At 42.6% G+C, this 26,923-nt stretch overlaps 1 protein-coding gene across 3 annotated transcripts in view; it reads left to right on the plus strand.

The window, feature by feature from the left end:
- The first annotated feature begins 1,360 nt into the window (after positions 1-1,360).
- GASK1B (golgi associated kinase 1B) overlaps positions 1,361-26,923 on the plus strand; it is a 37,091-nt gene continuing 11,528 nt past the window's right edge. The window contains exons 1-3 of one of the 3 annotated variants that reach the window (XM_074993131.1): positions 1,361-1,546; positions 2,132-3,406; positions 18,452-18,666. In XM_074993131.1, the coding sequence (XP_074849232.1) occupies positions 2,458-3,406; positions 18,452-18,666 (1,164 nt within the window). In that variant the 5' untranslated portion in view covers positions 1,361-1,546; positions 2,132-2,457. Of the gene's footprint in view, positions 1,547-2,131; positions 3,407-18,451; positions 18,667-26,923 lie in introns of those variants that run through there. The other 2 variants (XM_074993130.1, XM_074993132.1) reach the window with 2 other exon arrangements.

Genomic DNA, 26,923 nt, shown 5'->3' on the forward strand with positions numbered 1-26,923 from the left:
TCTGCATGAAATATCTTTCAAACTCTGAGGCCTGGGTCTCTGAACATTGCAAGAGCTGAGCACCAGTCCAGGAATACTCATGGGTCTGGGGCACCAGAAGCCCATATAACTATGCCAGGGATCTATGGCTATGCCTTCCCGCTTTTTACCCTTTCAAAGGTGAGTCGCAGCAGAAGGGGATGTGACCTGGAGCTGCGGAGGAGACCTAGATAAGGCCTAGGGGGAAGAGATGGAATGGGAAGCAGGGCCATGTCTAAAGCACTGATGGCCCCTAATTTTTAGGGACCTTTCAGCACTTCTGGCTCCAAGCCCTCTTCCATAGAGAACAAAACAAAACAAACAAACAAACAAAAAACAACCCACCTTTCTGAGCAGGGTGGAATAGCCAGAAGCGCTAACACGATTAGTGCAAAGTTCTTCATTCACCTCACAGCTTGTTTGAATTAATTCTGCTGGTTTGAGAAATCTCCATTCAAGTTTTCAATAACAACTTGAAACAGAGTCAGAGGGGGAGCCAAAAGTCTTTTGTCTGCAGATCACTCGTTCCCTTCCAAGGTACACATTGAAATCAGGTTTAGAGGAAACAGTTCACCAAAAGCATTGTCCTCACAGAAAATTTATGGGGGAGTTCCTAGCTTAATGTGCAAGTCTTATACAATACCTTCATATAAAAAACAAAAAAGACCAAGTTAGTTTAAATTAAAATTACTTTTAACCATACACTATTTTAAGTAATCTTCACAGTTGAGTGTTTTTCCAATTATTAATAATAATGGGGACAAGATTCTTTCTATTATTATGAGACATAAGGAAAATGGGAACTTGTGTGCAATGAATAAGTTTTTGCTATTTTTACAGATAGCATTAATTCTGTAGGAATGTCTGTGGTCTAGTTGGAGAGAGCATGAGTGGAGGCATCAGAAATCCTGGGCTCTGTGCTTAGCTCCACCACAATCTTGTTGTTTGATCTTGGGCAAGTCACTTAAATCTTCTGTGCACAGGTTTCCAATCTGTAAAATGAGGACAATGCTATGTTCCCTTTTAGAATGAGATGAATGGCACTATGTAACTGTTAAATATTATGATTCATATTTTTAAAGCCAGTTAACTTTTTTGATATAAGGATGTATGATTTCTGATATGTTAAAAGATCCGGGTTTCCCCTTTACTGTGGAAGACTGGGATTTCTTAAGCATCTTTGCATGCAGTGCACTAGGGGGCCCTCAGGAGTTAGAAACTGCTGGAACATACTTTTAGAAGGCATGTACAGTTCACAGGACTTGTCACTGCAGAATTTAAAATAGAAGGGTTTTTTTATAAAAAGGTTCATGCAAGTTTATAGCAGTTCATATGAAAGCACACTCCCTGTACAGCTAGTGCATTTACAAAGAACATTAAAAATAGTCAATCAAATATCTAAAATCCAGAGCACATTTAAATCTGGGATGTGTGCTACAGTACATTAAGGAGAAAGAGCTGCTTTAAAAAAGTTCTTGGTGTTAGCATAAGGGATTTACCAGAGCCAAGGATGGGGCAAACTTAATAGGTAAGATTATTTTTATATTGGCATAGTGCAGTTAACTGTGCATTTATGTTTTTTCCTTCCTTGAGAGGATATGACAGTGCTTTTTATTTTATTGGAAAATTATAGCCAGTCATTGAGGAAATGCTATTTTATAGATTCAAAATAATGTGTGGAATTAACTGTTTTATCTTTAATGTAGGATTTTGAAGCATGTGAACTGTTACTGGGCCAGAGCATAATCATTGTTTGATACTATTTGGATTGGTATAATTACTGGGTTGGTTACTGCACTCTATTTTAAAACTAACAACAAAAGTCGTGGTTTTACTTTGTGGACCTGACTGTCATAAACATAATTTGAGGGACTCTGGCTTTGCCACACTTCTATCCTAGTACTGGACTTCTGTTATTCGAAACTTTAAATTGTATGTTGTGTTCCATAATGTCAAGGGTTTATTTTAATTCTCATTTTAATCTGAAATCTGTAATATGGCATATCACCAGATTGCTGCCTTATTCCTAGATCTACTGGTAGAGAAAGAGAGATGCCACATGCTGTATCTGTATGGATAACAAAATATTATTTGCAATTCTTTCCATTTGCAGCTCACAGGGAGGACTTACCAGACGTTTTGGATCCTGTCTTGTTTATCTTTGTTTGCACAGTTGACCCCATTCATTCTCTGAAACAAGTCACTTCCCCTGGGCTGGCTGATAAGAGTTTAGCAGCCTGTTGTGGTGGAGTGTCAGAATCGTTAGTATTAAACATCCACATTCCCAGCCACACCACTGGCTCTTGTGCACATTCACACTGGAAGCTATTTGGGAAAAAGAAGAAATAAAGATCTGTGAAGGGAAATCATGGATCATCCTTCTGGCTGGAAACCACTGAAGAATATAAGCTGCTTTCATCATGAGGATTCACTGGAGAAATGACCTTCCTAGATCAGTCAGGCCAAATCATAAACTGGTTTGCTCGCTCACTGTGCACCCCACGGGTGCTGAGGCTCTGGAGTGGCAGACGCCCCAGGACCAGGAGGAATCTGCTGCTGGGTGTAGCCTGTGTGATATACCTTGGGTTTCTGGTCAGTCAAGTGGGTCACATTTTACCCCAGCACAGAGGGGTCAGTTCTTGGAGTCTTCAAAATGGTCACCAGACATATTTTCTGGGGATCCCACTGGATGGTACCTTGTCCCCACCTGATCTCCAAGGACCCCAGGTAGATGTCAATGGGACCTCAGAGCCACCCAATGTGGTATACATCACACTGCGGTCCAAACGCAGTAAACCCACCAACATCAGAGGCAGCGTGAAACCCAAGCTCAGGAAGAAGCAAGCATTCCCTTTGCCCTATGGGCAGCGCTTTCCAGCAGCTGTCACTGGGCAGGAGGAGGCCTGGGCCCCACAGCTGGGGAGGGCTAGCCACTCTGCAGGAATACTGAAGGCAGCAGTAGCTCCAGAGACATCAAAGCACCAACTGGAGAAGCACTGGAATGGAGCGAGGGAGCTGGTAGGTACGGGACGTTGGAGACAAGCTGGCATTTCAGGAGGTATATATGTGCAGCCCAAAGTTCTGGAGAGTAACATAAGGATATACAGTGAGAGGTCTCCCTCTTGGCTGAGCAAAGATGACATCTTAAGCATGCGTTTGCTGGCAGATTCCCGGATAAGCGGTATCAGAGAAGTACCTTCTCAGCATGGAGTTCTACTGGTGTTTGAGAGGAGACCCAGTGCCACAGGACCAGCTTGCCGTCAAGGGTACTGTGGCCTCATGAAGACACCCCTTGATATGAGCGAGGTGTTTGCCTTCCATTTAGACAGGATCCTGGGGCTGAACAAGACTTTGCCTTCTGTTGGCAGGAAATCAGAGTTCATCCAAGGTAACAAATGCACTTGATTTTTAGCTTCCAGCTGGGGGATTCCAGTATTTCATATATGGGCAACAGCAGGCTTAATTTCAGATGGTTGGGAACTTAACTGTACAAGGCAAAAATTACAGGGAATTTAATCTGGAATACGCATTTATGTAATTTCAGTGGTATTCTGCAGTGTAGTAGTTCTGTCTGGAAGGATGTTCTACACCCAGAGTTTACTAATGATCCTGGTTGCCTCAGAGATTTACAGAGTTATTGAAAGTAGATGGACAGTCTCCTTCCATCAAACATTAGTCTGAGTGAGGGGAAGAAAAGGGTGATACTTTTTATAGGTCATTTTTAGCGAATATGAAATTGTACCAACTGGTCAAAATGAAAGTGAAGAGGGCACAGTTTAGAAATTTTTCAGGTTGGAAGTCTGGGCTTCAGAGTTAGTTTTTACCCTTTCACAACTGCTAGGTTAAGTGTTTACAAGCTATTGTGACTAACCAGATCTGGAAGTAGTGGATATAGCAGTCATTTCTGATAGTCCAAGTACCTATTGGGAGATGTCTGAGAGATCCTTCTTAAACTATATTGGCATAATCCCAAAAGTACAAATGCCTGCCAACATTCAAACTGAAATTGTACAGTCACTGAAGTTTTGTGAATTCTTCTGTTGGACAATTTAAAGCGCATGACACACCTGCTATAGATGCTTAATTGTGGTTGTAGTATGCACAGTGCAAATTGCTTTTACTAGAATGCCATATATTTCTTGATTCTAAAATGAAATTATAACATTTAATTTATTCAGTGTAAGTTGGTAAGTCTGTCTTTAGCATTACTGACTGTTAAATGTATCTTCAGCCTAAATGCTATTTTTATATGTGCACAGATCATAAGCTGAAAGGGCTGTATTGCATTTCACTGAATTCTTGCTGTTTGCTCCTAGCACTGAAGATTATTTTATATTAAATATTAAGGCATATCAGCCTGGAATTTATTTAAAAAAAAAAGGTAAAGCAAAAATGTCCTTGCAGAACTTGGTAGCAGGGAAAAGAACATTCTGGTCTGTGATTTATCAACCCTGTGTAAGATTTTCCTCTGGTACACTTTATGACAATATGAATGAATCTCTAGGAATAATAGTTTGGTGGTTTCTGGATATGATTCATAGTAGCAGAGCATGGAAGATGCATTAGGCATACTCTATTTTTAGGATCACGATTTACTGCTAAAGAGCTGTCATAAAGAATTAAGGTAGTTCAGTTTCAGGAATTTTGCCTACTATGGCTGCACAGATGACAGACTGCAGGCCCCTTGGAAACTGCCACTGGGATAACTGTAGACCAGTTGCTTACTTTCCTCAGACTGCAACATCTTTTGGACTGTGTGGGAGGACGATTCTGTTTTCTTTAGCCAACTTTTCCCTGTTGTTAGTTATGTTCGAATAGCATGAAAAGTGTTGCTAGATAATGAGGAGAAAAAAGCCATTTTTTTCATTTTGGGTCTTGCTTCATATTTTCCAGCTGAAGGGTGAGCTCAGCTTCTGGAACAGCCCCAGGCCCTAACTTCTCTCCATTTTGTTAATCTTGAAACATGCTGGATTTCAAATGCCTGCTTTAGTTGCCATGGTTACTTGCTTGAGAGTATTTGGCTTGGCTTGTTAATTAACTACACAAATTTCAGTGGGGAGCACCTCAACTGTTGTTCTCTTCCAGTTTTGGAAAATGAATAAATACATTTTAGGAACCAGCATGAACAATTAAACTCTGTCTAGATTACAGTGGTTTGTTGACAGAAGTCTTCCGACAAAACATTGGTTGACATCAGCATCATCAGTGACCGTGGGCTCAGCACCGGTTGGTGTCTGTTGCCTCTCTCACTATTCCTTTCCATCTTTCCCTGTCCAGTGCAGAGTGGCTTAGTTTCTGTAGACAGCTCTGCATCAATCTACTATATCGGTTGACAGATTGTGGTCAAATTGCCAAGAGGATCACAAGAATGATCTGCTCTGTTGATAGAGAGTGGCTGGACTGCCTGGCCACTCACTTGACAAGACAGCCAACTGGAAGCACTGCAGACTGGGCTGCCTGGTGTCCCAGAACCCTTATCTGTTGACAGACAGCCCCATAGAATGTTCCAACAGGCTTTCTGTCAACAGAACTCTGTCGAGAGAGGTGTTATGCCTCGTGGGGAGCAGAATAAGACTAGCAACAAAATTGCTGAATTCTGTCAATTTACTGCTGACAGAATGCCTTTTGGAATCTGGACAAGTCCCAGGTTTTGTGGACAAAACCGTCTAGTATAGACATGGCCTTAATGAACCTTCTCCTGTAGCCTTTACTCATCTGAGTAATCTGGCTGTGGGCAGCCCAAGTGATTGCAGTGGGCCTACTTGTGTGAGTCATAGCTACTCGTGAGAAAGAAAGCCATGCAGGACTGGACTACTCCACTTTCTAAGCTGACACATCCTTTGTAGGATTTAAAAAAAGCTTCTCAAAACAGCCATTCATTTTGTCAAAAATGTTTTCAAAGAGGTGCTTTGGTTTATTGTTTCTTTCCACAGCTCCTCCCTGATAGGTGACAGAAAGGCTAGCAAAATACTTTACCAGAGCTCTCTGCTTGCCATTGCCCTAGTCAAAAGTGAACCAATTGCCAGGGGTTTAAATTATTCTGGGACACTTCAGCCTTTTGAGAATGGACAGTTGGATCCAGATAACTCAATATCCTTTGCTAGTGACTTATCAAAAGAAAAAAAAAGATATGAAGACTAAAGGTAGACAAAGTCTTCCACAACTTTTATTTGAAGACTAAGCAAAAATATTTCTAAGCATATACCAGTTGTTTGCAGTGTTGAAGTAGTAGATGTTAGTTGGAAGAATGCCTTCGGGTCTGAGATATAAATGAGCAAAGCCAGACCTTAAAGGAAGTAGGGAAATGGTATAAATTCATGGTAAGGCCTTTGGAGCAAATTGTGGGTGAGCCTCTTACATGCGAGTCTTTCGAAGTCCACATGAAAGTCCTCAGGCTAGAAAGCCATCCAAAACCCATAGCAATTTCATTTGCTGCCCTCAGGTTTTTAGGCCATTCCTTGTCCATATCCTGTACCCCTGTACCTAAAAAACAGGCAGGAATAGCTGGGGAGGGGGCATTGCTTGATGCGAGGACATAGCCAACATTACTCTGCACTTTGGCTAAGCAAAATGACTGCATAGGATGCCCATAGTGAGTTTCTTCACCTGTAGACTGGGGACATGTCAGTTTCACTGGCATACTTAGGACCCAGTCTGTAGTGAGGTACCTGTATTAGGTAGATTATGGGCTAAATTCTCTCCTGCCCTGGAGGGAGGGGGCAGCAATAGAGAGGTAGTTTTGGTTTCCTCCGATCCCTTCTCCATCCCAGGTTTCCTGATGTGCCAAAATAGGTCGCATATCTGTTTGGCTTGTTCCTCATATGGCTTGACCTGGCATAGCTCTGCTGAAATCAGAAGGCTTATGGTAGTTTATGCAAGCTTAAGATGTAGTCCACTGAATTTTACAGACTTGTTTTTGCAACACAAACCTATTTGGAGTGCAGAAGTATTTTATTTTGAGTAGCATTTTTTTCTGCTCACTTCATCATTGGCTATGTGCATATGGATGGTGGGAATGTGACACAGAGGTGAGAGAAAGTTCCATTCATTAAAGTTGTGTTTCTGTACAGACCCCTCCACCCTGAGAAATATAGCCACAGCTTTCCTTTTACACCTGATAAATTTAGCACACTCTTTCAGTCACAGAAAAATATATGAAAATTCAGACACACTTGTCATTAATGTCAGGGCAATCAGAACTCACTCTTAATTATTCTGTATGTTCAAAAACAATAAGAATAACAAGTTCTGTGGCACATTATAGTCTAACAGATATTTTAGAGCATAAGCTTTCGTGGGCAAAGACCTGCTTCATCAGATCTGACAAGCGGGTCTTTGCCCACGAAAGCCTATGCTCCAAAATATCCATTAGTCTATAAGGTGTGCCAGGACTTCTTGTTTTTTTTTTTATGCATCTCTGACTCTGCTATTTCTCTGAGTCTCCCTCTCCCCTTGCCGACCCCCAAACACTCTGATTAAAAAGATACTTCAGTCTTCTCTCTCCTCCCCTTCTCTCCCCCACCCCTCCATCCTTTGACCTATCACCTAGGAATGCTTCAGTGTAAAAGCAGCAGAGCAAAAGAATGACCACCTGCTTGGGATCTTTCTGTGCTGTTAAGAAACAAATGACATGTTAATTTTATGGTACTGTCACAACACATATATTGCTTAAAATACACTGAAAATGTTCTTACATTTTCCACTCTCCAGTTTTCTGGGGGATTGGCAGTACCTCAGGGTAGGGCACAGTTCTGTAACTAGCTAATTTTGCGCCTGAGGCAAGAATATAAAATTGTGCCCCCTCCTGTTTCAGGATGTGTGTGTCACATTATTGCAGCTTTTACCTCTACCCTGACTGCAGAGCTGGGCATCCAGAGAGTGGTGGCTGTTAGCTGGGCACTCAGCTCTGATGGTGGGGCTCTTTCAGCAGCAGTACAGAAGTAAGGGTGACAATACAATATCATACCATGCCTTTCATTAGTCTGTGTTGCTGCTAGTGTTTGTTCTGTCTTCAGAGCTGAGCTCCAGGCCAGCATCTGCTGCTCTCCAGCTGCTCAGCTCTGAAGGCAACATTGCCACCAGCAGCAATGTAGAACGGTCATTGTACTACAATCTAAGTTTCCTGTGAGCTGTGGAGTTTCCCATTAGGCATTGCGCTGGGATTTAGGGCTGCAGTGCGGAGAGCTCTCTCTGCCTAAGCCCTGAAGTTGCTAAGGGTGACGGAGGCAGGTACCCTTCCCCATTGGCCACAGCCGGCAACAGGGGAACCCCCTCCCGGCCAGCCTCTGCAGAAATCCACCCAGGCAAACCTGAGCCCCAACCCTTACTGCGCCTAGCCTTGAACACCTTCCTGTACCTCAAATCCCTAATCCTCAGCCCTACCCTAAAACCCACACCCCTAGCCCAGAGCTCTTCCCCAAAGCCCCTCTCTTGCACCCCAAACTCCTCATTCCCAGACCCACCTCAGAGCCTACACACTCCCAGCCAGAGCTCTTGCACCCTAACCCTCTGCCACAACCCTGAGCTGTCTCTCATCCTCAGAAGCCATTGGCCTCACTCCCACCACATTAATTTTTTTATGTGCACCAATATGAAGGTGATGTGTCACCCATCAGCTCCACAATGGAGGTGCACATAAAGAGAATTCATTCTGCTTGGGGTTGGAAAAGTTGTGGGGGAGAAGATGGGGGGAACACTGGCTGTAACCATACCCTACAAGAGTCATGTGACACCTCTCTCCCAAAATCCTTCTTGGTCACAACCCCTACAATTTCAATGTTGTGAAATTTGAGATTTAAGACAGCTGATATTATGGAATTTACAGTTTTTGAAATCCTATGACCATGATATTGATCAAAATGAACCATGAATTTGGTAGTGCCCTAGCAACAGTAGAAGTGCTAGAGCAGACAGCCATCCAGAGTCTGATTTAGATAATTTTAACATTAGATAATTTGGGTGACATGAAAGATAATGTAAATAAGTTCAGAGGGAGCCACTATAGTTATAGTACTATATTATGAGACCTCATGGTTTCCTTCTCCTGGGCCAGCACCAGCAGGCAGAGTACCTGGAATGTTACAGGCACAAGCTCACGTATGTGTTCTGCTGTTACACTTACTGTAAGAAGAAAGAGAGAGCTCCCTCTTGGTGCTGCTGATTCCTGAAACTTTTGTCCTATCATACAGGCAAGAAGCACCCACTCTCCTGCCCTTCTTTTCAGAGTTACTGCCTTGCACCAGTAACCCTCCCTTTTGGGAGAAGCTACACGTTTTAGGAGCTGTTTGTGGATGAGCCACACATACAGAGACCGAACAAGCACAGTAATTTGGTTACATTAAGACATCACTGCATCCCACAAAGTAGGGCTAATAGTCTGATGTAAACTATCTAAGATTTAAAGTTTAAAAACTCAACTGCATGTTCTTTATCTCGTTTTACAATAAGGATTGCATTTATCATACAGTCAGACATAACTCAGAAGGAGCAGGGCTGAATCCAGTGTCAGTCTTCATAAATGGGGACCTGGGAAGAAAAGCATTCTGAAGATACTCCTGTGTATTTCACTGGTCAACCTCTCTATAGCAGTTGACTCCAAAGTGATCAAGTGAAACCCAAAATCAGTAGCCAAGGGGTCAGTTGTACTATATGAACTCACTTATCTAACTCACTTTGGCTCACTCGTCAGCAGAGTGCCAACTGAAAGAACCATAGAGTCAAGAAAACCACAAGTTTGTACTGAATTGAGAATGGGAGATTGAAGCAAACTTCAGTTTTAATACATGCTGCATCTTTCCCCTCCCCAATACATTTTGTGTGCATATATTTAAAAGATTTTTGCCATTGTCCTCTGCAAATTCTAAATAACAAGTCTCATGATGTTAATGTTAGACTTATCTGTACTCATTTTTCCTTCAGAGATGGTGCTGGAGGGAGGTTCTGAACACAGGTATCTTAAGAAGAAGCAACCCCTTACAAATTAAGTGTGTTACACAGTGTACATCACTGGCAATGATTTTTTCTCCATTTGTAATGTACTGCTCTCTAAGAATCATGTTAAATGATCTGGCTGCAGAAGCAACTGGCAGTGGGGGAGAGACCAATTAAAAATGCCATTAATGCCTGAGCTGCTGCTTCTTGTGTAAGCAGTACTTTTCATTGCATGGCCTAATAAGTAACTCAAACAAAATTCCATTACATGCAAGTAGTCAGTGTGGGATGGAAGAGATTAAAGCAACACTTTTACCCATAACATGGCAACCATGTAGTTTTTCTTTTTTACTAACACAGAAATTCCTGTTTTGAACATTCTGGAAAATATTGAAGCATTTCTCCATTAGCATAAACTGACAATGAGTCCTTTTTAAGAGTTTGAACTAATAACTATCTGCCTTTCAATAGTAGTCCCAATATGCAAATTGAAGTCTCTTGTCTTGTTGCCTTCACTTTCTTACAAAAATGGTAGATTTCACTGCCAAAAAATAAATGTAGAAAGAATGGCATATACCAAATATAGCTTAGCATTTAACAGCAGAAATATCCTAGTATGGAAGAGACCACCTCCAAGTGTCAAGTGGCCAATAATGCTAAAAAACCACAAACCATTCCCCCTCCGGCCCCTGGCTTAAACCGTGTCCACCCCCCGATCCTCCACCCAAACCGCAATAGGCACATGACTGTGGGGGTGGGCGGGGATTTCCGATGGAGCGTGTGGGGTGGCGTGGGGGAGCTGCAGGATTTATGAGTCTATGTGGAGTGGGACAGACACAGCTAGACAGAGCTGAAACGGGCCAGGCCCAAAGACTGGCTGGGCTGGGGTGGGGTCAGATGCACAATAAACCTGTTTGAAGCTGGCTGGGAGTCACTGCAGGCTGGAGAAAGGGAGGGGGATTTGCTCCCTCTGGACATGGGGCTCTGGGGGCAGAGTGAGGGGGTTCCCTGAGGGGCCCATGGCAGAGACAGGTGCACTGGGGCTCCAAGAGGTGGGGTCCCAGGAGGTGCAGGGGCTACCCTGACAGAGAAGGGACTGTGCGGAGAAGAGAGGCTGGAGCTTGGGAGTCCAAAACACCTGCCAGGCCCCAGCCTCTGCTATCCCAGCCATGGCCCCAGCCAACCCAACTCTTGGCCCTGGCCCCTGCCAGTCCAGCCCAAAGCCCCAGCCATAGCCCCTGCCAATCCCTGGCCCCCAGCCCCTGCTCGCCTCCGGCCCCAGCCAGACTGCTTCCTCTGCCCCACCCTACTTCACCTGCAGCCCCAGCCAAAATGATCCCCCCCGTCCCTTTGGCTCACCCTACCTCACACACAGGTGAGCTCTGGTAGTGCTGCCCCCACATGGCTCCCCCCTGTCCCCACCTTGCCACTTTAAGTAATGGAACTCAATTTAATTGGTTTAACGGCTGGCCAATTAAATTGAATTTCATTAGTTAGTGCGGCAAGGCAAGGGAGGCAGGGAGGGAGTGGAGGAGGAGTCAGCTGGGACGTGGCCACATCCTGAGCTGCAAATGACTCTGTAAAGAGCATCTGCAGCTCAGATGGAGCTGCCCAGCTGGCTTTTAAAAATGGCACCGCTGGGCATCTTAACTATGCCCCTTCAGCTGTGGCACCTGAGGTGAGTGCCTCACTCACTGTACCCTTGTTACAGCCCTGTTGGGGCATGTATTCTCCCATTTAGTTCTGCTTCACGCTTGTCTGAGAGACTCCTTTACAATAGGCTGTATCAGATTACCAGGTAAGGCCCAGACTGTTACAAATAAATGTTGGTTCATCAGAATGGTACAGTAAACTCTTTCATATCTGGCAGCCCTGGGACCAGGAGGTTGCTGGATACTCAAATATTTTGGGTAACTGAGAGGTATAGCTAGCAATGCATAACACTAAAGAAAAAACAAGATGAGTTATTGAGAAACAAACAAAAATGTATGCAGAGTACTTGATTGACCAACAGCAGTAGCATTGTACACTGTGAACTTACACCGTATTTGCTGTGTTTATTTGTATTTACTTTCACTATACTGTACTTATGGAAAACATAATTAAAAATTACTCATGGTTAAAATGCTGGTTGTTTGAGAGTTCTGGATGATAGAATGCCAGATGTGAAAGAGTTTTACTGTTGTAAATGCACTTTCGAATTCTAAGGACTTTTCCCCCAGAATACCTTTGTTACTGTTTACTGTGCAGGAACAACAAATCCTTGCTCTAAACAGCCAGCTATTTTACAGCAGTGTATCTCCTATACTTTCTTTCTCTTCCAGCTGGTAAGTAATCTTAGCTCCTGTTTCCTTTTTAACATTTGAGGTTAGCAAAGTCTCTCAAATTTGAGTACCTTCCATGAATGTCATGGAGGTGATATTTGTACTCTCAGATCATTAGAGAAACACTAGAATTGGAACCTCCTTCCAATCCTTTGTATTTATTCATAGCCAGGGATGAAAATAACACATTTCTTATAGGTAGAGTACTGTCACAAGCAATCCCCATCCCTCATGTGCGTTGGGAGAGAGCACTGCGTCGATAAAACAGTGTGTGTAAGAAATTCAAGTGTTGGGTGGAGTTTCGGGGGTTCAGAGCAGAGGGACAGGCTGTGTGGGGGGTGTTCAGGAGGCAGGGAATTGGGTTGTGGATCACTGTGCACGCTAAGATTTTTCATCCATGAGTGGAGTGATTTTGCTTTGTGCACCAATAGTGAGGTCAGTGTGTTCGTTCAGATGTGTGCCACCATGGAACCACAGCCATCAATTATTAATGGTGGTGTTTTTGAAGCAGGTGTGAGCACACACAGACAGAGGGAAGAGGGAAACCCAGCCACACACACACACACACCCCCAAGAGGGAAGGGGGGAGATCAGCCCCCACCCCACAAACATAGCCCAGCCACACACATGAACACACTGCCACTCCACCAGCTGGAGAGGAGGCTTGAGGGCTGGCTGCCCTCAGCCTTGCCTTTTCCGCCCTCCACCCCTTTGCGGGGCATAGAGCCTGGCCCAGCATGGCTGTCAGCCTCACTGCCCCTCTAACAAAACCTGGAATGATTCCCTGGTAATCAGCTGGATTCTAAGCGCTGAACAGTTTGCAGGCCCAAGACTACAACTACATTTCTGATGTTGTTCAAAATGGGCCAGAGCCTTCCTTGGTTTAAGCTGACAGACTATAATGGAGCTATGCGAATTCACAGCATTCGAGGGTGATGCCTCTTATCTGGTTTTACACATTCCCTCCACATTTTCCTTGCAGTAGCCAGCAATCTGTGTTACTGCTCTGTACTCCATCTACAGAGACATGCTCCAGTAATTCCATTTGTGTTATAAAGTTCAACTGTTGTGATCTGGTTTATCTATGTTTTCTGTGAATCACAAGCATTTCCTGTGTTTAACCTTTTGGAGATTCTGACTGGAAATTGGCATGATATTGTCATAACATTAAAATAACAAATAACAGTGAAGTCATGGTCATTGTGCGTACCCATTTGGGTGTGCAGGGAGGCGTTTGCTTTGTTTGGAGAGCATTAATACACCTACTTTGGGGAAAATCCATAAATAATTACATGAACTTTTGATTATTGATATAAGGAAAAGTAGATCAAATTTAGGACTCATCAAATTATAATATATTTAACTTTGTTATAGAGGTTTTTTTTGGTAGGTTTCAGAGTGCTTTGATGGGTTTCAGAGTGGAAGGTAAGTATAGGTTGAGCCTCTCTAATCCAGTATGCATGGGACCTTACCAGTGCCGGACAGGAGAATTTTCTGAACCTTATGAGGTCAGCATTGTTTGGCAGCACTACCAATGCTTCCACTGCTCAATGGGTTTTTGGAAGACTTTTAGGGTTAAATTACCACTAAATAACAGCACAGAACACTGAGAGCCAGGACTGGTGGCTATAAACAAACTTTATGGGACCACAGGAAACTTGGCCACACCCAATGATAAGTGGTCAGTCCGCTAACTAAAATCATGCCAGATTATGGATGTGGCTGGATGAGACAGTGCTCAACTAGAGAGATTCAGCCTGTATCTGTATCCCTGTTGCATAGATAAAGAAAATTCAGCACTGGGAGGTCTATTGGTTAAGGTCAAGAGGTAAATTAGTGGAAGACACAGAAGTGGAACCCAGAATGAGAGAGGCTGGGATACTGGGCTGCATACGGAAGATTTGATCCAGGCTCTTTAAAGGTAAATGCCCCAAAGTTATTCTCCTAAATCTTCATTTAGGTAACTAAATAAGTGCCCTGGCCTTTAAAAGTACTGAGCACCAATTGACTTCAGGGGCAGAAAAACAGGAAGAAGTTGAATATGACAGGGGAGGATGGTATAGCTATCAATGATGGTAGTAAAAGGAAATTGATGGGAGGGCATAAGAAGAAAAAATGTGCTGGGGAGGGAGATGGCTAGTTTAAGAAAACAGGCAAACAGGAGGACAGTTCCAGAGGTGGTTGGAGCTGTACACTGAATTCATATAGAAACAAAAAGCAGTCAAGTAACACTTTAAAGACTAGCAAAATAGTTTATTAGGTGAGCTTTCGTGGGACAGACCCACTTCTTCAGACCATAGCCAGACCAGACCAGACTCAATATTTAAGGCACAGAGAACCAAAAACAGTAAGCAAGGAGGACAAATCAGAAAAAGATAATCAAGGTGAGCAAATCAGAGAGTGGAGGGGTGGAGGGGGGAGGTGAAGATTAGATTAACCAGTTAGTCAACATTTTAATGGAATGGGGCATTCTATCAATGACCTAAAGCCCTTAGACAAAGGGTCAATGGGCACAAAACAGACATCAAAACACTCCAGATCCACAAACCAGTTAGTCAACATTTTAATGGAATGGGGCATTCTATTAATGACCTAAAGGTATGTGTGTTACTGAAAAAGAATTTTCGCACTGTTCTTCAAAGGGAAGCAGCCAAGCTGGCTTTTATATTCAAATTCGGCACATTAACACATGGTTTAAACCGGGACTGGAACTTTCTGAGTCACTATAGGGACTCGTCTGCATACTTGGCTTAATCTAATTCTTGACCTCCCCCCCGCACCCCTCCATTCTCTGATTTGCTCACCTTAATTATCTTTTTCTGATTTGTCCTCCTTGCTTACTGTTTTTGGTTCTCTGCGCCTTAAATATTGAGTCTGTTCTGGTCTGGCTGTGGTCTGAAGAAGTGAGTCTGTCCCACAAAAGCTCACCTAATAAACTATTTTGTTAGTCTTTAATGTTCTACTTGACTGCTTTTTGTTTTGATAGTGTATAGACTAGCACGGCTTCCTCTTTGTTACTGAATTCATATGAGTGTGATCACCTTGTGTGTGTGAGTGCCAGGACCAATTGGAGTTAGAAATGTGACTTACTTGACTTTAACCCTTGTACTCCACATGGATCATAGGTCATCTACAAGTCTCTTCCACTTCACTCTGTCTCGAGGCAAAACTGCTAGCTGACTCCAGGAGTACCCCAGTTGGTGTCCTTCAATCTCAGTAGATCTTCTCCACGTTGTCTGAGATCCTCCTCTTTCGTGTTTTCCTTGCGGGTTCTATTGGAGAGCTTGACGGACTGTGCTGGATGATGGTTTTCTGAGAGTGTGGCCTAGCCATGCCAACTTTGCTGTTTCATTTCCACTACTATCTGTGCTGTCTTCCCTGTTTGATACATGGTCCAGACGTTCCATGTACCAAACTGGGTGGTTGTCCTGGATGAGAGAAGGATCATCTGTGGGATAGCTTCCTTTCAGCTTTCCCTACCGTGTTTCATACTAAATCTGTGCAGATTGCCAGCTCCTCCCAAAACTTGTGTAGTTGTAGGTATTTTTGTAGGTGTTTCTGTAACTTTTGGGTTGGTTAACCCTAAACCAACACATTTACCTTGGGGAGAGGTGATCCAAATTTGTCTGGTCTCTGCCCTTTGACCTGTGCAATTTGGGTGACCCTTCCAGGAGCTGTAGCTCCTGCTGGCATAGTTCTCTGGGTCATTGAGACACACAAAGCACCTCACCAGGACAAGGAATGGACCAAAAATACCAAAAATAGTAATCAAAGCTGACAAATCAGAAAAAAAAATTATCAAGGTGATCAAATCAGAGAGCAGAGGGGCGGGGGGGGGGGCAGGAAATCAAGAATTAGATTAAGTCAAGTATGCCATGGCTTAATGACTCCCCCCCCCGCCCCTCTGCTCACCTTGATAATTTTTTTCTAATTTGTCAACCTTGATTACTGTTTTTCGTTCTCTGTGCCTTAAATATTGAGTCTGTTCTGGTCTGGCTATGGTCTGAAGAAGTGGGTCTGTCCCACGAAAGCTCACCTAATAAATTATTTTGTTAGTCTTTAAAGTGCTACTTGACTGCTTTTTTGTTTTGATAGTATATAGACTAGCACGGCTTCCTCTCTGCTACTATGAAAGAAATAGTGACATGATTTGCAGTTGTCAGGAGAGTAGCAATGCAAGGTGGTAGCAAAGTGATTATTTGGATGTAGCATAAAAATTGACCTCTTTGCCTGCACTCTTTTTGCTCTCTGAGCAGGATTAACACCAAAAATTACAAACTTTTAATCATATTCCAGTAACTGCAATCTAGTAACTTGTTATATGTTTCCTTCTTTGCATACAAACATGTAATTTCTCTGCCCTCCTCCTGGCCCCCACCTCAGAAAAATTGCTGTGAAGTGCAACATCAGTATTGAGTCCTGGTTTAGTGGCAAGTTTAAGCCACTGGGCAGGACATCAGAGTTAGCAACAAGAACTTCTGTACCATTGTAAGCAAAATTCCATTCTTCCATTAGAGCATGCACCCCCTGCTTATAGCCTGGTGCTATATGTTCTGAGATATCAGACTCAAATATGGTGACCTTATTATACAGCAAACAGCAATTTTGGGTAATTTTTAGAGGGTTCTAAAATGTGCTGTGTATTGTATTGAGGACTGCAATGGAATAGCAAGCTATCACTTTAAGAGGCAAGGGTTTCTTGGTCCTGCTTGCATTGTATTTGCTCAGTCTGGAAAAAGCAGCTAAAAAACAAAATAGGGACAATTGTGCACTAGGGAAGAGCCTCTCCCTCTTTCTCATTCGTTAACAATCTGAATTCTAAAAATTAAAGTATTGTTACACAAAATTATTTATTTTTTTCATCTGCTTATTTGTGCATATGCAATGAACATAATATTGTGTTTATAACTTCTTTTTCTCTTTGAACTCTATACAGTTCATTCTTAAAGCGCCCATTTTTACATCAGGGCTGCATCTACACTTGCATTCGTCTTTCGAAAGAGATATGCAAAAGAGGTAAATTAAAAATGCAAATGAGACATAACTTTGCATATTTGACACCTCATTTACATATTCTAATTTCAAAAGAAGAAAGTTGATGTAGACTCTGCTCTTTTGAAAGTAAACCCCATCTTCGAAAGAATCCTTCTTCCCGTTAAATAAAGGGAAGAAGGATTCTTTCGAAGATGGGGTTTACTTTTGAAAAAGCAACATCTACACTGGCTTTCTTCTTTTGAAAGAAGCGCTTTCGAAATTAGAATATGCAAATAATGCGCCAATTATGCAAATTTCTACCCCATTTGCATTTTCAAATTACCTCATTTGCGTCCCTCTTTCGAAAGAGGAATGCAAGTGTAGCTGCGCCCCAGGTGGGAGGAGACAAATATTAATCACTTACATTTTAAAAACTAACAAAAACATTTCCTAAAATGGATTTTCTGTGAGATATGTATCATATATGAAGAACACATGATGTGGTGGGATGGAATAAACGTCTTTTCAGCACTCCTCTAGGAAGACTGGTATAGCTCACTGGCATGGACATATTTCCTCATGAATGATAAAGCCGAAGTCACGCCACACCCTTATGAAGTCTAACTATATTTTTTCTATTTACAGATGTGAAACCTTATATCTGTAGGAGTAAAATTCTTAAAGATGAAAAAATACCTCCACTTTTTGGTTGCACTCCAGGATTTTCTCTCTTTTAATATGCATCTTCAAAAGGGGAAAAATAAAAACATGACTAGATCCTCAGCTGATGAAAATCATTCTGGCCTCGTTATCTCAGCTGTGGGTCTGATGCCAAATTTTTAAACTGATTTAATAAATAGCCTCCCAAAGTAGAGTGACTTTTAAGCAGACAGCTCATGTTGAAAACTGAGAGCAGTTCTCAGACATGGAAGATAACTTGTAGTGTCTAGCGTTTTTCCCTTTCTGTGGTGACTCTTTTCAGATGTGGAATATGATGGCATAAACCACAGGATGTGAAATTATTGGGTCTTAGTAGCTTTTTTTTCCTGCCACATCAGAAATGTCTTCCGTAAAAACAAATGCTGTAATTAGTTATGCCCAGTTAGTGATGCTGTAATTAGTGATGCAGTCTGTAAAGTTCTTTTAGTTCTCAGTGTAAAAGAATTATTCAATTATGGTAATGATTCTATTTTGCCTCTTCTCAGATGGTCTGCCCTGCCCTGTTATTCTCTGGGATTCCTCATTGTCTCCAACAAATAATAGCACCCATTCTTCAGTGAGGCTAAATTGGGGGGCCTATCAGCAACTTTTGAAACAGAAGTGCTGGCAGAATGGCAAAGTGCCCAGACCTGAATGGGGCTGTACTGAGATCCATCACTACGAGTGGTCTAAGATGGTACTCTTTGACTTTCTTCTGCAGGTAAGGTAACAATGTAAATTATTTACTGTATACTCAGAAAATCAACTTTTGCAAGAAATATTTGAACACCATTCTGGTAAAGAATAAACAATTTCCCCTGGTATGTCCAGTGATAAAATTCACTTTGGGTTGCAGTTTTGCAGAAGAGGAATGTTTAGAAAGATGGTTTTAATTTTTGTCTTTAATGAGAGAGGTTTGTGCTTGTGCTCCTTTGGCTGTTTCAGCTACACTGTGCAACCCCAATAGGCAAAAGACAATATGTCTTATTCTGCATTGCTTTGCACCTTGTGTATCCATTTATGCTTGTGCAAAGTGAATGTGAAGTGCTGCCATTCTGGTTTGCTAGCATTTTACACCTACTTAGTGGAGGTATAAATAAGTATATGAAGCACTAAAGAGTCAGGACCTTTGTTTGTAAGTTGTAGAGACAGATCTTAGCTGATGTGACTTATTTTCATTTCATTTAATAGCATTTACCTGTTGAGAATCTCACCCGTCATTTTTCAGTGCCAGCCTCATGATCTTGAAAAAGGCAGTGGCACCAGTTTCTTCATTTTCCTTCTCCCGCAAAATGCTGCTGTCATGCAGTCATAGGTGAGAGTGTCTCATTGGTCTTATATTTCTCTTCTTTTAATGATTTTAAACAAACATACTGTAATCCTGCCAAGAGGACATTGAATGGAGATAATATGGGCCCCCAGTCTGAAGATGGTGGCCAAAATGGTACATGCAATCTCTGGATGTATAAACAGGGGCATAGTATTTTGCCTTTATATCTGGCACTGGTGCAACCACCACTGGAATACTGTGCATTTCAGGGAACAAGAAGTCAAGAAAGCCGCTGAAAAATTGGAGAAGGTTCAGAGGAGAGCAATAAGAATGACTTAAAAATTGAAAGCATATAGGCTGTGTCTACACTACAAAAGTAACTTCGAAGTTGCTTACAGAATTCAAAGTTGAGCATCTACACATACCCTACTTTGAAGTTGCACTTCAAAGTAGGGCACTTCGAAGTTAACTTCGAAGTAAGGGAAAATGTGTGTAGACTCTCTGCAGGCTACTTTGAAGTAGCCCCTAACTTTGAAGTTAACTTCAAAGTCAGTTCCTAGTGTAGAGACACCCATAGTGATAGACTCAAAGAGTTCAATCTATTTAGTTTTCCAAAGAGAAGCAGCAGGGGTGATTTGGTCCCAACATATAAATACCCCTTATACGCAAAATTTAAATTGATAACAGAGGGCTCTTTATTACAGTAGACAAAGGCATTACAAGATACTGTCACTGGAAGTGGAATCAAGACAAATTTAGATGAGTAATCAGACATTTTTAATAGTGAGGGTGAATAACCACTGGAACAATTTAACAAGGATTGTGGTTGATTCTTCATTAAAAAAATTAAACCAAGATCAGATGATTTTTTTCCCAAGTTCAAACAGGAATTAATTTAGGGAAGTTCTGTGGCCATTGCTATACAGAAGGTCAGACTAGAAGTTCATAGAATCATAGGATTCATAGAATCATAGAATTCTAGGGCTGGAAGGGACCTCAGGAGGTCATCTAGTCCAGCTCCCTGCCTAAGGCAAGATCAACCCCAACTAGATCATCCCAGTCATGACTATATCAAGCTGGGACTAAAAAAACCTCTAGGGATAGAGATTCCACCACTTCTCTCAGTAAAGCATTGCAGTGCATTAGGAGAAGCATTTCCAGCAGAGGGCAGTGAAAATGGTTAGGGAGCTGGAGCACATGACCTATGAAGCGAGGCTGAGGGATTTGGGCTTACTTAGTTTGCGGAAGAGAAGAGTGAGGAGCAATTTGGTAGCAGCCTTCAACTTGCTGAAAGGGAGCTGTAAAATGGAGAGAGACTGTTCTCAGTGGTGAGAGATGGCAGAACAAGGAGCAATGGTCTGAAGCTACAGAGGGAGCAGTGTAGGTTGGGTATTAGGAAAAACTACTTCAGAACGGTCCTTTCTTGCTTTATCATCTGTAAGCTTTGTATGCACTTTGCACACATCCCTAGGACTTTGCAATCAAGTGTGCAAATATAAAATGAGAGCTGGCTATTTAGGAGTACTACAGGAGGGGATCTGGAAGTTATAGTGGACCACAAGCTAACTGTGAATCAGCACTGGTAACATTGTTCAGAAAGAGAAAGCTTTATTCTGGAATGTGAGACACAGAGAGAACTTCATGATACATCCTCTTACGAGGGTCTTCCATTTTCCCCTACATGACATGGAGATGTGGGTACACTGTTTCCCAAAGAGCTCTTGTTCGTTTAGTGCAGGGCTCAGCTACTGCAGCTCTGGAGCCGCACTCAGCTCTTTGAGGAGTCACTTGCAGTGCCAAGTGCTGACTCCTCTGCGGCTCTGGATGCTGGAATTAGGGTTACCGTACTTCCGGTTAACTCTCTGTCCTGCCAGGTTTTTACAAAATCTGAAAATGAACAGGATTTTTCTCAGCACCTGCAAACTCTTTCTGCAGCCCCAGATCTCCTTCTTCCCCATCCCCCACGCTGTTTGCCTCAGCTCAAGTTACAGGCGCTTCAGCTAGTGTGCAGGGAACAAAGTTGGAAACCGAGTTCACAGGCGCGGAGCTGTGCTAGGAGGTAGGAGGAGGAGAGTAAGATCTGTGGGGGCAGGTTCAGGCTGGGTGCTTAGCCCCTCCAGTCAGCATGTGTTTACAGCCAGCCCGCCCAGGCATTGCCATTCACTGGCAAGGTAAGCATTCTCCTTGTGGTGGCTGGTTCAGTCTGGGAGCCCAGCCCAGCAGGTAGAGTGCTTGCAGCCCAGCTGTGAATGGAGCAAGCCTAGGGTTGGGGAGAAGCAGCTCCCAGGCAGGCTGCATTGCTACAGCTACCACATGGAGCTGCCTTGGCCTGATTTGCTGTACAGTTACTGTCAGGGGTTTGGACATTGCGCTCAAATTAATACTGAAATTTTCCCAAGCTCTGGACTCAGGGGAGCAGGAGGGAAGAAAATAACTGTTCAGCCTGGATGGCAAAAGGGTGACCCCATTCACTGGGAGCTATTGGATTCTCTTCCACCTACTTCCCTAGGTCTGTGATGATATAAGGCTCATGGTCTGCCCACCACTGATGGACTTTCAGCTTCCCTACATGCCTGGGGCTGTAGGCCCCAGCAGCTAGGATGCTTCAAGAACAAGTTTGCCATAGACTGCTAGTGGGGATCAACCAGATAAGCTGTGGTACATTCTCCCAATAGCTCTGTGAGATGGGAATTATATTAAACCTATTTCACAGATGGGGCAACTAAGGCTGAGAGAGAGAGACAGGCCTCACGAGCACTGCAAACCTGTATCTGAAAAATGGGCCCCTGATAACTCTTTTGCTACCAGTGTGCTTTGAAAGCCACTCTTACTCTTGGTGTGCCATTTATGGACTTCTGCTTTAGATGAACCAATGAAATGTCGGAAAAAGAATTCATCTCCCAATGCCTCAGCTTCTGCTCTAAGCACTAGGCAGGGGCCATGAAACTTCATAACAGTGGCACAGTGTAATCAGCCTCCCTCCTGGGGCCTCTGCTGTCTCCCCTCCTCACCTTCACCATTGCCAAGGGAGCATGGCAAAAAACTTATGGGAGACCAACCGCTTCAGGGGCATTGAACAAACTGGGGGAGGGACAAACAAGGACAAAAAGTAGGGCTCGAAATAAAAAAAGTCTGCTGACCCGTGCTATACTGTGTGCTCCCAAACTGACCCCCTTTGAATTGCCAGTTAATTTCTGGTACTCACTGCCACTAGATAGGACTGATCTTGGAGCTTACTAGAACTCAGACAAGGGTTAACTATTAACAGGGATCACCTTACAAATCATTGTGTGTGCACTCTTCTTACAATAGAAGCTACAAAAAGTATGGTTTGACTTTATGTGACTGGCTCGTATTCCCATGCATTGCTGCTCTTGAAGTATTGATTTTGTAACCGAATTTGAAAAAATGGCTCTTCTTGCTATTTTGGTTGCAGACCCCTGGTTTAGTGCATCTCTGTATTGCCCCCATTAGGCACCTTCCTCTAGAAACCACAACAACCCTTGTGTAATTCTGCATTTCGCTTCTCATACAATTCAACATTCTAGAAAGTCATTGTTTTTAAAGTGTAGAAATCATTGCATTTGCTTAGACACTGTCTATCTCTGTCCTTCACAAGTTTTTGTTTTCTATCAGGATGAACGGATGTTTCACTTTTTGAGTTATACTTGTGCAGCACTGCTTGTGGTAATTATAAAATGTGAATTTTCTGCCTAAAATAAATTGTCATTTGTGTAATGATCCCATCCTCAGTCTTATTATCAGTGAGTAATGTTTGTAATCTGATATAAAGACATATGTGGATTATATTGATCCTAAGCATAACAATAGCTCTCTAGTAATAGCATACTGTATGTCCAAGTATTTAAATGGCTTTTGATTTATTAATTTAAAAATGCTAATGTGTTCTCTTTTAATGGCGTAAAAGATAGCTTGGTTCCTGTATTGATATATATAATCAAAACAAAAAAGCAGTCCAGTAGCCCTTTAAAGACTAACAAAATAATTTATTAGGTGATGAGCTTTTATTTGGTGATTAGTGCTTTTTTGTTTTGATAGGTTATAGACTAGCACGGCTTTCTCTCTGTTTATATATATGTGTCTAATAATTTTTAATTTTACTATCTACTAGAATAAAGCCTGCAATTTAGCTATGAAGATTATGTTATCTCTTCTGTTATCCAGAAATAAAAGTCACCTACTTGATGAGATGTAGCAGGCTTGAACCATTCATGAAATAAAAAGGAAGTAAATTGCTTTTACAAGGCAGGCTACAAGTCTGGGGTGTTCTACACTTACTTCCAGTAATTGTCAGGAGTGTATGCCAAGCAACTGAATAGGTGTTTGAGAGAGCTGCTCATTCTGCATGATCCATACTTTCCCATGATGAAGTTCAACAAATAACTTTAGAGACATTGCAACAGGAAAACAGAGATACTGAAAAATCCATGAAAAGAGATAGAGTAACAAGGGAATCAGAGGTGATATAACCAACATATTGGCTACGTCTACACTTGCCCCCCACTTTGAAGGGAGCATGGTAATCAGGCTGCTGGGAGATTCCTAGTGAAGTGTTATGATGCATATGCAGCGCTTTGTTAAGGTAAGTTGCCCTCGCGGCAACTTCAAAGTGTCCAACTTCGAAGTGATATCATGCTGTATAGCTGCGGGCACTTTGAAGTAGTAGTGCCTTTAAACTTCCGGGAATTAAAGGCACTTCGAAGTAGCACAAGCACATCGTAGTGCCCACAGCTACACGACATGTTGGCACTTCAAAGTTTAACACTTCAAAGTTGTTGCAGGGGAGAATTAGCCTAATATGCTGCATATTCATCACAGCAGTTCATCAGCCTGATTACCATGCCCCCTGCAAAGAAGGGGGCAAGTATAGACATAGCCATTGAGTTTTATTCACCACTAGTAAAAGTGATCAATGTTCTATGACTATTGTATATAAATGGACTGAGAAGCTTTCAGTTGGCTAGTAATTCTCTCTATGCTTGGCAATTATTGCATTTGAGTATTAACTTCTGAGCTATTTCAGTAATAGTAAGAAAATTGGTTTGATGTCTGAATAACTTCAGCTGGCTACCCTTCATGCACTTTGAAGTTTTCCTGATCCTAGCCTTTGCCTGCTAGCTTAGAATCACAGAATCCTAGGCCTGGAATGAAACTTAGGAGGTCGTCTAGTCCAGCCCCCTGTCTAAAGCAGGATCAACCGTAACTAAATAATTCCAGCAAGGACTTTGTCAAGCCCGGACTTAAAAACTCTAGGGATGGAGATCCTACCACCTCTCTCAGTAATGCATGCCAGTGCTTCACCACCCTCCTAGTGGAATAGTTTTCCTAATACCTAACCTACACCTCTCCCTTTCTAACTTCAGACCACTGCTCCTTGTTCTGCCATCAGTCACTACTGAGAACAGCCTCTCTCCATCCTCTTTAGAGCCCCCCTTCACAAAGTTGAAGGCTGCCATCAAATCACACCTTACTCTTCTGCAAAGTAAAGAAGTCCAGATCCCTCAGCCTCTCCTCATAGGTCACGGGCTCTGGCCCCTAATAATTTTGGTTGCCCTCTGCTTAACCCGCTCCAGTACATCCACATCCTTTCTATACTGGGAGCCCTAGACCTGGATGCAATACTCCAGATGTGGCCTCACCAGTGCCAAACACGGGAATAATAACTCCTCTAGATCTGCTGAAAACCCTTCTCTTAATGCATCACAATATGCCATTATCCTTCTTGGCTGCAAGAGCACACTGTTAAGTCATATTCCAGGCTCTTCTCCACTGTACTCCCCAGGTCCTTCTCTGATGCGCTGCTACTTAGCCGGTTGGAACCCAGCTTGTAAAAATGGTTGGGATTCTTCCATCCCAAGTGCAGGACTCAGCACTTGTCCTTGTTGAACTTCATCTGATTTCTTTTAGCCCAATCCTCCAATTTATCTGGATCACTCTGAAACCTATCCTTACCCAACAGCATATCTACCTTTCCCCCTAGCTTCGTGTCATCTTCTAACTTGCTGTGGGTGCAGTCCATCCCCTCATCATGGTCAGTAATAAGGATGTTGAACAATAGCAACCGTAGAACCAATCCGTAGGGCATTCCACTTGAAACAGGCCACCAACCGGACATTGAGCCAATGATCACTGCCTATTGGGCCCAACCATCTAGCCAGCTTTGTGTCCATCTTACAGCCAATGTATCTACTCCATACTTCCTTAGCTTATAAGAAAGAATATTGTGGGAGGCTGTATCAAAAGCTTTGGAAAAGTCAAGGTATAGCACATGCATTGACTTCCCCATGTCCACAAAGCCAGTTACCTCCTCATAGAAGCTAATCACATTGGTCAGGCATGACTTACCTTTGGTGAATCTATGTTGACTACTCTTGATCACTTTCCACTCTTCCAAGTGCTTCCAAATGGATTCCTTGAGGATCCCCTCCATGATTTTTCTGGGCACTGATGTAAGACTGACCCATCTTCTTTACTTGGGAGTGGTGGTAAGATAACTCCCATCCCTAGGACTATGCATCCCATACCTTCCAGTCAGTGTGGTCTTCTTCCAATCCCTTCCCTGGGAGGTACCTGCTACAGCATTCTCCATCTTAGCACCCATTCGGAGAGCCTGAAAGTGGATGCTTACCTCCACCGGAATTGAAGATACCTCAATTGGCTTTCTTCTCCTGGAGGTTACATGCTTCCAGTTTTCTTTCTTATTTTGTAGTGCCCTCACTGGTTGCTCAGCCTGCTGTGCCTGCAGGATTAAATGATTCTTTCTGTCAAGGAAGTCTTCACCTTCTCTGATGGACCAGAGGGTTGATATTTGCACTTCAAGTCCTCTAACCTTTTCTTTCAAGATGGTAACCAGCTTGCACTTGTATATGAAATCCCTTCTGTCCTCCAGGAGAAAGACTCAGATAGCACATGCTGCGCAGACCATAACAGCTGAGTAGTCAGTAGACTTGTCACTAACCATTTTTCCCTTTCTTCAGAGAATTCCCTCTGTCCTTGATAAATCACACAAGCAGCCACATTCACAGTAGACAGTGTGGCATATGTGTGTAAGGACCTCCTGGACTGAGTTGTAGGCAAGTAACTAACACTAACAATCAGAGGAGTAAATTTCCTGTTTTTGGGAAGATTTTGAGTTTGAACTAAGATGAAAGATGCAGAGAAAATGGAGGGAATTCCAAGCACAAAGGACAGTAATTGAAGGGATTAATGAAGAAAGATTTAAAATAATAAATAAATAAATAAATAAATAAGGGTAGACTATTTGATGATGACTGGAGATGTATGAGGTATGATAACAGGCTGCAAGTAGCTGAAATGTATAAATATGTAAATGTCAAGAAAGCAGGGTGCTGACACAGGGTGTTTCTGTTAAATATAGGAAGGATTAATGGTATGGATGACATTGATCAAAGAGAAAAATAGTCTTCTTACCCAGAAAAGTGTACTAAGAGTTCAATCTACTATGCCATGGAATGGTGGGTAATTTTTTTCCCCCACAAGTAAATCTCCACCAGGTGAATTACTTAAACATAAGGAAATATATTAGATACAAGATACCAAAATACATTAGTAAAAACATTACTAAAACACTGAAGTTGCAAAGTTAAGCATTCAAAAGTTAGGACATGCTAAATTTAAGGGTTGCCTGTGGAATCTTAATTCAAACTTTTTGTGCTTATGCATTTTG

Source organism: Carettochelys insculpta, chromosome 4, assembly GCF_033958435.1.
Source record: "Carettochelys insculpta isolate YL-2023 chromosome 4, ASM3395843v1, whole genome shotgun sequence".
Taxonomy (NCBI): Eukaryota; Metazoa; Chordata; order Testudines; family Carettochelyidae; genus Carettochelys; species Carettochelys insculpta.